Raw genomic sequence first — 11,639 nt, 5'->3', positions numbered from 1 at the left:
TGTCTCCTGAGTAGCTGGAAATACAGGCATGCGCCACCACACCAGCTAATTTTTTGTATTTTTGGTGGAGACGGGATTTTGCCATGTTTCTCAGGCTGGTCTTGAACTCCTGAATTCATGTGATCTGCCCACCTTGGCCTCCCAAAGTGCTGGAATTACAGGCAGAAGCCACTGTGCCCATCTATTTATACATTTTATCGTAATTTGTATTAGATAGGTTACAGGGCCTATGGAGATAGTGAGACCTTGGGAATCCATGTTTCTGTGATTAAACACGTTGTGTGACTTTCTCCTGGCTCATCTTCTGTCCTCTACTCTCAAGTCCCTTGGTCTTGGCTTCTCTTAGTTAACCCTTCCTCCTCCCTCAAAGTCTTTGTGACCCTCTCCTCTCTATGACCCTGTGTCCTCCTCTCTCTTCCCCTTGGTATAATTTGGCTTTCAGTGAATTGGCTTTTTGTTAACTGGTCAGCTTCCAGTTATATAATCTCTCTGTGCCTCAATTTCCTTTTGTGTAAAATGGAGATAATTATCACAGATTAAATAGCTTAGAACAGTGCCTGTTTAGCTTAGCTATTGTTATCATTATATCCCAAGTCTTCTAATAGGCTTTATAAATATAGTAGCCGAGGTTGGGTATGCTTGGCATGTTATGGAAGTAGGAAAGCACTGTAGCATATCATTATTTGATGGCTAGAGGTGATTTGGGAGCAAGGGTAGATTCATTAACTGGAGTGAAATAACTGGCGGAAGTGGCAAACAACCACCAGAACAGAGTTATGGGACTTGTCAACATTCCTCAGGAACACTTAGAATACCTGGGGAAGGAAACCAAATAAAGGTCCAGGAGTCCAGAGTCACATTGAGTTGGGTCCACCCAGACACCTACTGTTTGGGTAGTAGGGAGAAGGTTAGAAGACTTGATATTTCTCCTGTTGCAGACCATGATAGTTTGTACACAGGAATCGGTCTGTGGAGCACACTTAGAGGAGCACTTTAAAAAAACAAACAAACAGGGTCTCATTATGTTGCCCAGGCTGGACCACAGTGGCAGGATCACAGTTCATTGCAGCCTCAACCTCCCAGGCTTAATCTATCCTCCTGCCTCAGTCTCTTGAGTAGCTGGGACTACAAGCACACACCACCACGCCAGTTGATTTTTGTATTTTTTCATAGAAACAGGTTTTCACCATGTTGCCCAGGCTGGTCTCAAACTTCTGGGCTGAAGTGATCCACCCTCCACAGCCTCCCAAAGTGCTGGTATTACGGGCATGAGCCACCATGCCCAGCCCCCAAATATATCTTAAATCTCAATGAACTGACACCATCAACCACCTCAGTCACCCAAACCAGATAACTGGGGGTCATCCTTGACCCCTCCATTTCTGTCATTCCCCTTATCAATCAGAGGTGTTAATTATTCCTCCTTTAGGCCCTCTATTACATTGGTGGCCCTGAATAAACTACACTTTTGATGTTCATGCTTTTATATGAACCACTGTAATTCAACAAAATACAACAGAATTGACATTGTGCCAGTTCTGGGCTTAGGCCTCAAGAAAGCCTAGCAGCATCTACTTTTGTGCTCTTGGGAACCCTAAGCTGCCATGTGAGAAGACCACATGAAGAAAGACCCAAGACTTCATGGAAGAAAACTAAGGAACACAGCTGAGAGCTTTAAGTTCCAGACATAACCTAGTGGAACTGGTCCAGCCAGCCCTCAGCTGCTTGAACCATACTAGCATAGGCACAAAGCATATGAGGAAGCCAGGCCTCCAGACATCATATGAGATGAGCTATCTCTGCTGTGCCCTGCCCATCTCGATCTATAGCAACTTGAGACATTAAATGATTGCTGCTTTAAGCCACTAACTTTTAGGGTGGTTTGTTGCACAGCAGTAAACAATCTAAACAGTCCTTTAACAATGCCTTTGAATACGGATTTATCAGATCTGGCTCCATTTCTGAAAAAGCCTCTTAACCAGCCTCCCTGCTTTATTAAAATACCATAGGGCCAGCTACTTGGGAGGCAGAGCCAGGAGAATGGCATGAACCTGGGAGGGGGAGCTTGCAGTGAGCCAAGATGGCGCCACTGCACTCCATCCAGCCTGGGCAACAGGGAGAGACTCCGTCTCAAAAAAAAAAAAAAAAAAAAACAAACTGCACCCTTCACGTATCCATGTTGTCAGAGAAATCTTTCTAAACTATTATTTTTCTGGTGTTTAAAATCCTTCAAGTTCTCTCACCTAATTTAAACAAAAGCTCCTTAGGATTCTGTGATCTGTTTCTCATTTCTCCTTCTGTATCCCCCAACCCTGCCTTTGCTCTCCATGCGCTTAGTCATTTGGAACCTCTTGCAACCACTGAATGTCATGATCTTTCTATACCTCTGTGCCTTTGCACATGCTATCCCTTCTCCCTAAGACATCCTCTCTAAGCTACAAAGACTTTCAACAAACCACCTCAGGGATCACCCCCTCTAAGAAGCTTTGCTTGAAAACCTCCACCCCTAGGCTGAGTTGGATGCCCTTCCTTTGTGTGTGTCTTTATCATGCCAGTTACATCAATCATTTGTGGACATGTCCATCTCCTTCATTGTTTAAATAATTTCCATCTTGACCTGTACTCAACTAAGGCTTTGCAATGTCACTCAGTGGCTAAAAACAGGTTTGAAGTCCCAGAGCTGAGAACTACTATTTGGAATGATCACACAGCTAAAACTGTGAGAAAGCCTGTCATATAGTTACAATTTCATTTTGATATCTTCATTTTGAAAATGGAGGCAGTGATATGAGACTAGGAAAGAAAATGTCACAAAGTTTCAAGTAGTATGTGAAATATAAATACAATAAAACTTTTAAGTAGATATCCAACCAAACGTTTTATTGGGGTTTTATTGCAATCTACTTTCAGCAATAAGGGGAAAGTGAGCATGAAAATAACTCCAATCAGACTTTATTCAATAAAGCAGCTTTTCATGAATGCTTCAGGTCAGTGTATGATCAGCTCAGCTTCCAGTATCAACTTGAGTACCTCATCATGGATATTTATGCTAGAATGACAACAGTAAGGCATTGCAAAATCCAAAGTCATCTAATATTAAACCATATTTTACATAATTTGTAGGACAGTATACTAATACTCTACAATAAATAAGGATTTAAAAATGTGTTGCTTAGCCCTTGAACTAAATTCAATTACTAGCTTATTCTAAGTACTCCAGTTAATAAACGTTTGATTGTAAAGAACTCTGACTTCTCCAAAGATAAAAAAAATTAGTTATTTGTCATGACAAAAATTAAGCTTAAAAAGCACATTCACACTTGTCCTTAAAAGCAAGTTTACATCATATATGAGAAAACTTTTCATGCCTGATGACATGGCTTATATGGCAAAAAACAGTCATATGCAAAGGACAACTAGAGGGCAATCGTCCCATCCCCACTTCCTCCAAAAAGCCACACTCGGCCTCAGTGTAAAAGTTATATTTTATTGCCATGCTACAAAATGTATGAAGTTGGCACTGATAGGGAGAAATAGAGAACAAAGGGTGGGAAGGGATAGAGGGCAAATTATGTTGTTACATATACAACGAGGTTTTAATTAACAGTGGTTACGTTTTGCCAATATTAAAAATGCAAACCAAAATTTAAAATGCTGATCTGAAACAGCATTAAGATACAATGTATGCATAGTACAGTATCACTTATGTCTTTTTATTAGAGAAATATGGAATGTTTATAAAAGAAATTAACCATGGGGGTAAAATTCATATTTCATATACAATTTGGCAATGGTAGTCCCACTGTTGGACAATTTTTTATAAAAGAAAAAATTAAAAATCTAATAAGCTACCTTTATACAAAGTTGCTATATTTATGCCTTTACGTAGGAAAAAAACATTTATAATGCAAATTAGGACATACAATAGTCTTACAATATTATACAATGTAATGAAAATAAAACATAACACAAAGTTTGTCCTTTATAAAATGTATATTTTGCATTACTAATGCAAATGTGGCACACTGGTGACTACTGTACTATTTATACCAGTCTGTTTCCATGCTATAACTGTCCAATTGCCATAGAACTGCAATTATAATGATGCTACAAAAGAACTGTGTTATACCCCAAAAATGAGGAAGTAGGGATGGGGAACAGGGATGTAAAGAACAGGAAAGATAGATAGGGTGCTGGTTTGGGCAGAGTATACTGTGGTACGTCATAAAATATTTGTTAATTTTTCAAGCCAAAAACATTTTCTTTACATTCTGTAATTTCGTACCAATGCCTTTATTCAAATTTGGCAAACATCAAGGAAAAGGTAATTAGTACCATATACCTCACACATCAGAAATATGAATGAGATGCCAATACATCAGTTACTTGTGAATGATGTCTCTGATGGTATGTCTATTTCAAGAATATATGTATTTATACACACACACTACACATTGCACAAAACATTTGGGCATTATAGGTTAGGAATAGCACGGGGGAATTGGGAAGTACTTTTTCATCTGTTAAAACCTTTACCTTGAGGCAAAAATATGGCGGCACATTGTTGGGAAATTATGAAAACATAAGGCCCCTGTCCCATTTTTAATAGAACATTATTGAGGTACATTTTTATATGCTGTGCCACAGTTTTGGGGAGGGGGAGGAGATAAACAAACACTAGCTTGACTTGTTCTATTTATAACATTGAACGCTGGAGAGGGTCAACATTAGTATCTATAAAAACAAAGATTGCTTGGCAAATTTTCCTAAGTCCCAGATATGATGTATTCTGGATATACTGAGAAGTGAAAAGCTTTTTGCTGAATCTTAAAGAGTAAAGTGCATATCTCATCACTCCACAGCAGCAGTAAATAAAAGGAAATATTTGCCAGTCTTCCTGGAGGGAGGGAAGGCACCATATTTTCATTTTTAAAAGAAGATGAAACTGGGAAATAAAACACACTAAGAAAAAACACAAGTAATACCAATATCAGTTTCCAACCCTAGCATGGGATAGATGCTGTTATGATTTGTATGGATAAAACAGTATTCTATTTGGAGGGAAAACATTAACAATGATTATACTTCCAAAACCAAAAAGAAGGATCACATGGTCTACCAACAGAATTATCTAAAATTAGATCTGCCTCAGAAAATCTGAGATATATGGCCACAATTATATGCTAATAAAATATCAATATTTCATTCTAAAATGCACCTAGTAATAGGTACATCCTTCGAGGACACAGCTTAATGCCCATTACTAAACTACTGCAAAGGACAAGTAGTATTCTAAATTACCTTTTATTAAATAGGAACACAAGTGATTTCTAGAAAATATCTAGAAATTAACACCAGTTGTATATATTTTCCTAATACTCTTATAGTACCTAAAATCAAATTCTTAGCAGACAAATTGGTCCCATTTTCCTTTTTAAAGCACATAGTATTTAAAGCATAAACTGTAATGATTATATTGGAGTTATCTAAAAAAATAAAAACTAATTAGAATCCGGGGGAAACAATGAAAAGGATGACGGGAAGAAAGAATAAAGTACCCAACCTCCAAAATGAATAAATAGATCAGCCCTTTCACTTGGAGATTAATGTTCTGCCTTGACTGGCTGTTTCAGAAAAAACTGTGCAATGGTTCCATCATAATTCTTATTCCACATTACAAAAACTATTACATAAATTTGGCACAATTAGCAATTTACTCAGAAGAAAGGATAAGTGGAACAATATATTAAAAATGGAACCTGCATCACGGAAACTGCACACCTATACCACTGCTCTCTTTTAAGAGAACAGTGAGCACTTTAATAAGCACCAAGTTCACAGGGGAACAAAAGGGAGAAAAGAAAATTCTGCTATGCACATAGAATGATAAAATACACTGATATTGATTTATAGTAAAGACACTAAAAATGGCACTGAAAACGATAAAGACACCTTTAATAATTTATTTTCTTTATAATGATCCCACTCTATTGTTCTCCTAATCCATCATTGTCCTATGATTCGGTTACTGAATAGGTTGGATGCTAATATGACTAAAACTTTTTCATGCTAAATTAACCTTAGTTATATCTGGTAGATCCAGATCATAATCTCAAACTTCCTCATATTTAGAGAAAATAGTAAAATATTTTGCAAGGTTACCTAACCTTTTCCACTCTACCTTCTCTCGTATTCTCTAGTGTTTAGGAAATTGGAACATCTTTGATTTTCCAAGAGTTTGACATATGGAGACTCTTCAGTTTATATAAACTTTAATTCATTTTAAATCCTAAATTATGATACAATCTCACTGCTACAAGACTTCCACTGTACCTGCTATGCTGGCAACAATATTAATATTTCATGGAAATCGAAGGATAATCAAAGATCCAGCTACAAGTAAAAGGACAGCAGAGCTGAGGAACACTAGAGTGGGCAGAGTACAACTGCAGCGTGTAGCTGGGGGAATTACTGCTAAAGTGCTGGGGAAGAGTGCCCACAGAGACAACACGGTACACCCTGAGGGAACTTTGCATGTTAAAAGTATCTTCCTTTTTTTCTCAGTTTGCTAAAGAGATCACCTATGGACACAAGCAAATTTAGAATTGGAGAATGTTTTTATCAACTTGAAAAGTAAACAGCATATAAATAAATACTGGACAAGGGCAACCCTGTTACAGAATAACAGTAAGTTCCAAATGAACCTTCAAAACCATAATTTGACAAAAATGCAAACTAAACAACAATGAACACATAATCCAATTTCAAAACTATATACAAACTCAAACATTTTAAATTGAAAAGGACATAAGGCAACAAAATAAGACATCCCAAACACCAAAGAAAAAAACTGAAGATAAATGGAAACCTAATGGCACAAATGCCTCCAGAAAACAATGTGTTGTCAATAATCTATAGGAGAAAAACTTTCAGGAGATTGTGGTTCAGATTTTCAAATGTTTTTGGGTAAAGTGACCTGAGACTGATTCTTGAGCCTATTATAATTTTAAGATATCTGGACATGCCCTTCAAATGACATCATGAGATGAGTAAATAGAAAATCTTGTCTCCTTCCTGCCTTTCAGTGCACCAACAGCAAAGCACACTCATGGACACAGGTCGCTTTCTAGTAACACTGAAGGCAAAGGAGCTGACTGGTGTAAGAGGAGGTGCGGTACTTCTGTTTCCTTTACATATGTTTTGGCTCAAGTCAAAAAGCCATTAATTAATGAAATAAAGGATTCCTCATGTTACATGCTGGAGGCCACATACTGTGAACACTGAATCTACGAGCATTACTTTCAAAGCCTATAGTTACCTGTTAGCAATGTACATTGTCAAGAGGCTTTATAAAAAGTTTTAAAAGCCAACCATGACTTAGACATGAAAGATATGCGTTAAGTCCAGAATATTGATAAAAATCAACCAGCATGTCATTTACTTCAACTCTCATTTTAAATAGGCACTGTGAAAACGGGAATGCTGCTGTACAACGAGTAGTATATAATGAAATTAGTGTTCTTTAAGGAGTACCTGCTCTACATTAATTCCCTTTAGTTAAAGATGCACATGAAATATTCAGAAAAAAATTTTATCAGTCTATAAAAGGAGTTAGTGTTTAGAAATGAAAATGAAGCACTTGCATCTTCATTTTTAAAAACTTCACAAAGGTGCAAACAACATAATGCTTTCCAGGCTCACATGGGCAGATCAGTACTATTGTGTCTAGTTTTCCTAGATGTACCATCATCTCGTGGCAGTGCTTTCTGCAAATTTGACATAGCAGCAGTTCTCTCGATGTCTATCACGGCATACAGCTCTGTGCGCCTGGTAGGGGTTTGTGGAAGGGGAGTTGTAGGCGTTTTTGGAGTCTGAGGGTTGTCAGAGTCACTGCCACCTTCCAAGTCAACCTGTATGTAATTAAGCTGCCTGTGTTCTAAACTTGGGCGTCTGATATCAAAGTTAAAGACTGTTGGTGTACAGTCCCGACGCCTTGAATATTCTATTTTGTGAGCACTTGCCGGCACTGTTACATTCTCTGTATTTACATAGTTATGCATTGGATCTAGATTATTATGGTAGCCATTTAGAGATGGGGTCTTTGGTCCTAAATTGTCATCTTCATCTCTACTTAGCTTGCGGGCTTCCCAAACAGGAGGCAAAGATGGTAGATTTTCATAGTTTAATAATGCAGTTCTTCTCTGAGCTGAGTTGTTGATATTCTGGGTATCTGAGGTACTGGTGGATGTCAGACGACCTCTCCTGACCCCTGAGGCACTAGGGATAGATAGCCCATTTATATTTTCATACACCAGTTTGTTAACAGAGGGTGCATCTCTTCGTTCATCACTGTCATAGCCAGTGTCCCATTCTGTGTTATTTGCTCCACTTCCACTAACTTGATCTCTTCCAAGTTGCTCCAGTTTCTCTTTTTCCATTAACTGCTTTTGAACAGGGGTTGGCCCTAAAACAAATTTGACTCCTTCAGGTTCAAGAAGAATCTGAGGATCCCTGTCCTCAGTACTACTTGGTTCTTCTTTTGGTGTGTTGCTTTCAGCGTTAGAAACCCTCGCCTCCAATGGAACATGCACACTTGTGCGGTTTTTCCGCTCTTCTTGCACACCTGTAGTGTTGACATAGGTATGTACCTAAAACAAAACAGAAAGTGAATTAGTTAACTTACTTAAAAAAACAAAACTGAAAAAAAGCCTGACCACATCAGTTAATTTTATTGACAACAGTTAACTTTATTAACTTTCTCTCCAAATGTACCCTTACTTCAAAACTTTTGCACCTATTTTTTTATTAATAAAAAGGTGGAAAGAGAAGGAGAAATGTAGAAATGTCTTCCTAATTTGATAAAAGAATAACGACTTCAAAATAACACGCAGGCTGGGCGCAGTGGCCCATGCCTGTAATCCCAGCACTGTGGGACACTGAAGTGGGTGGATCACTTGAGGGTAGGAGTTCGAGACCATCCTGGCCAACATGGTGAAACCCCATCCCTACTAAAAATACAAAAATTAGCTGGGCATGGTGGTGAGCGTCTGTAATCCTAGCTACTCTGGAGGCTGAGGCACATGAATCATTTGAACCCGGGAGGCAGAGGTTGCAGTGAGCCGAGATTACACCATTACATATCAGCCTGGGCAACAGAGTGAGGCTCCATCTCAAAAAATAAAATAAAATAACATGCAACATTATATTTGATTGTTAAACATGATAAATATTATGTAAAAAATAAAAATCAGGAACAAAATAGGGATTATCATTTTGCTGCTGTTTTAGAGGTTCTCAAAGCATTAAAACATGATCCAGAAATAAATAACGACTTTGAAAAGAGATAAGTTTATCCTTATTTACTGATGATCTGACTGTATAAGAAGATTAACTCCACTAGATTTAAGAAGAGTTCTGTAAAATGCATATATATAAAATAAATGCCACCAAGAAATTATCACTATTTAGAAAAGCTTAATAGTATTTTGGGGAGATAATATAAAAATATTTACAAGGGTCGGGCACAGTGGCTCACGCCTGTAATCCCAACACTTTGGGAGGCCGGGGCAGGCAGATCACTTGAGGTCAGGAGTTCAAAACCAGCCTGGCCAACATGGTGAAACCCCGTCTCTACTAAAAATATGAAACAATTAGCTGGATGTGGTGGCCTGCGCCTGTAATCCCAGCTACCTGGGAGGCTGAGGCAGGAGAGCTGCTTGAACGCAGGAGGTGGAGGTTGCAGTGAGCTGAGATCATGCCACTGCACTCCAGCCTGGGCGACAGACCAAGACTCATGTAATTACAGTAAATAATATAACAACTCATTATGTAAAGAACACAAAGAAACTGATTTTAAAAACACTAAAAACTTTTTAATGTGACATATGGTTTACAAAACATAAGTATAACTAATTAATACAGAGGTTCCAACCAGATACTTCATTCCACACATGAAAACTAGCATACTCGGGAACACTAAATAACTCCATAACATTAACAGCAAAATCTACCTTCCTACTCGTAGTTCACTGACTATAATGGCTAAAATATGAAAAGCAGCATAAACTCTTAATCCATTGGACATTCTTATAATGGGAACTGACCATTAGTTATGCCTTTCTTAATCTATAGATGTACCTCTTCTGTGAACCCACAAGCTACTGTAATGTTAAGTTCCCCTGAATACCCGCATATATTTGAGCATAAACCAGCAAATATACGCTATCTCCTCTGATTGTTCACTACAAAAGTAATTTACAAACAGATAAAGTTAAACTTCAAGCCGAATAAAATCTTCCAGTATTAGCGCAGTGATACCCTAACTCTGAACAATCATTATTGCTGTTACACAGTAGCACGTGCTTACTTGTTCCTCAGCCACAAGCAAAGGATGTGTAGATTCTTCCCCTACTGAAGGCAGGCGAGCACTTCCCACAGAAGGATGTCTGCTTGAAGGATGGGATGAAGCATCTCCAAATGAGGGATATCGGGGATATCCATTAGGTAAGTTCTGAGCAGCAAATCCTGGAGCTGAGTTTTTGTTTATTGGTTTAAGGAAAAGGGGGGCGGGGCAGAGAGAATAAAAATGAGTAAGAATCGAATCTGTACTGAGAGGATTATAGGAGGTCTTTCTGCCAAGACAGCAGAAATCAGAGCACAAATAGTATTACCCCCAACTCCATATTTTACCTAATATGAAATACTGAATGTTTTCATTTTTTAAATATTTGAAGTACTTAGAACTACAGCTGTGTTTTTTTGTTCTGTTTTGTTGTTTTGTTGTTTTGTTTTTGAGACGGAGTCTTGCTATGTCGCCCAGGCTGGAATGCAGTGGCATGATCTCAGTTCACTGCAAGCTCCACCTCCCGGGTTCATGCCATTCTCCTGCCTCAGCCTCCCGAGTAGCTGGGATTACAGGTGCCCACCACCACGCCCGGCTAATTTTTTTGTATTTTTTTAGTAGAGATGGAGTTTCACAGTGTTAGCCAAGATGGTCTCGATCTCCTGACCTAGTGATCTGCCCGCCTCAGCCTCCCAAAGTGCTGGGATTACAGGCGTGAGCCACCGCGCCTGGCCTACAGCTGTTTTTAAAAACTGACAACCATTATACTTCTGTTATCCAGTGGTGATTTCTAGTGTGTTATTGATTAAATACCCACAATCTATAGCTTACAACTAAACGTCTGTTATTCAAAATGTGAAAGGGAAAAGGGGTACTTACTTGTAGGTGTTCGAGGTGTTCTAGGGACTTCCAATTCTGTCTGATGATTATTTCTTTCTACAACTGGCTCTTCCACCACATTTATACTATTATTTTGCATAATCTCTTGCAACATGTTAAATAATTCTTCTGCACGGGCACACTTAAAGGCAAAGATTCCTACAAATATAAACCAAAAGGGAAAAATAGTTAACATACCTTTAAAAAAAACTATAGGAACACTTGACAAACAGCAGAATTGTAAAGTAAGCATTCTATGCACCAAGAGTCAGAAATCCCTTTTAAATAAATATCTGATAAATTAATGATTATTCCCTGTTTCAAAACAAACCCCCGCCAAAAGTTCACAGAATAATTTTCATTCATCTAAGGGAGATGGCCCAAAATAAAGCTAATGAAATCAAGACCTGCGCACTTA

The 11,639-nt window shown here is 38.3% G+C and overlaps 1 protein-coding gene across 13 annotated transcripts in view; it reads right to left on the bottom strand.

Moving 5' to 3' along the window:
* Window positions 1-2,859: 2,859 nt before the first annotated feature.
* FRS2 (fibroblast growth factor receptor substrate 2) overlaps window positions 2,860-11,639 on the bottom strand; it is a 115,754-nt gene continuing 106,974 nt past the window's right edge. For all 13 annotated transcript variants that reach the window (XM_055095891.2, XM_055095890.2, XM_055095895.2 and 10 more), the window contains 3 exons: window positions 11,222-11,380; window positions 10,367-10,530; window positions 2,860-8,648 (listed from right to left, as the gene is read on the bottom strand). In XM_055095891.2, coding sequence (XP_054951866.1) covers window positions 7,698-8,648; window positions 10,367-10,530; window positions 11,222-11,380 — 1,274 coding nt within the window. In that variant the 3' untranslated portion in view covers window positions 2,860-7,697. The remainder of the gene's footprint in view (window positions 8,649-10,366; window positions 10,531-11,221; window positions 11,381-11,639) is intronic.

Source organism: Pan paniscus, chromosome 10 (genome assembly GCF_029289425.2).
Source record: "Pan paniscus chromosome 10, NHGRI_mPanPan1-v2.0_pri, whole genome shotgun sequence".
In the NCBI taxonomy this organism is placed as follows: Eukaryota; Metazoa; Chordata; class Mammalia; order Primates; family Hominidae; genus Pan; species Pan paniscus.
This window is presented reverse-complemented; position numbering and strand designations above follow the sequence as displayed.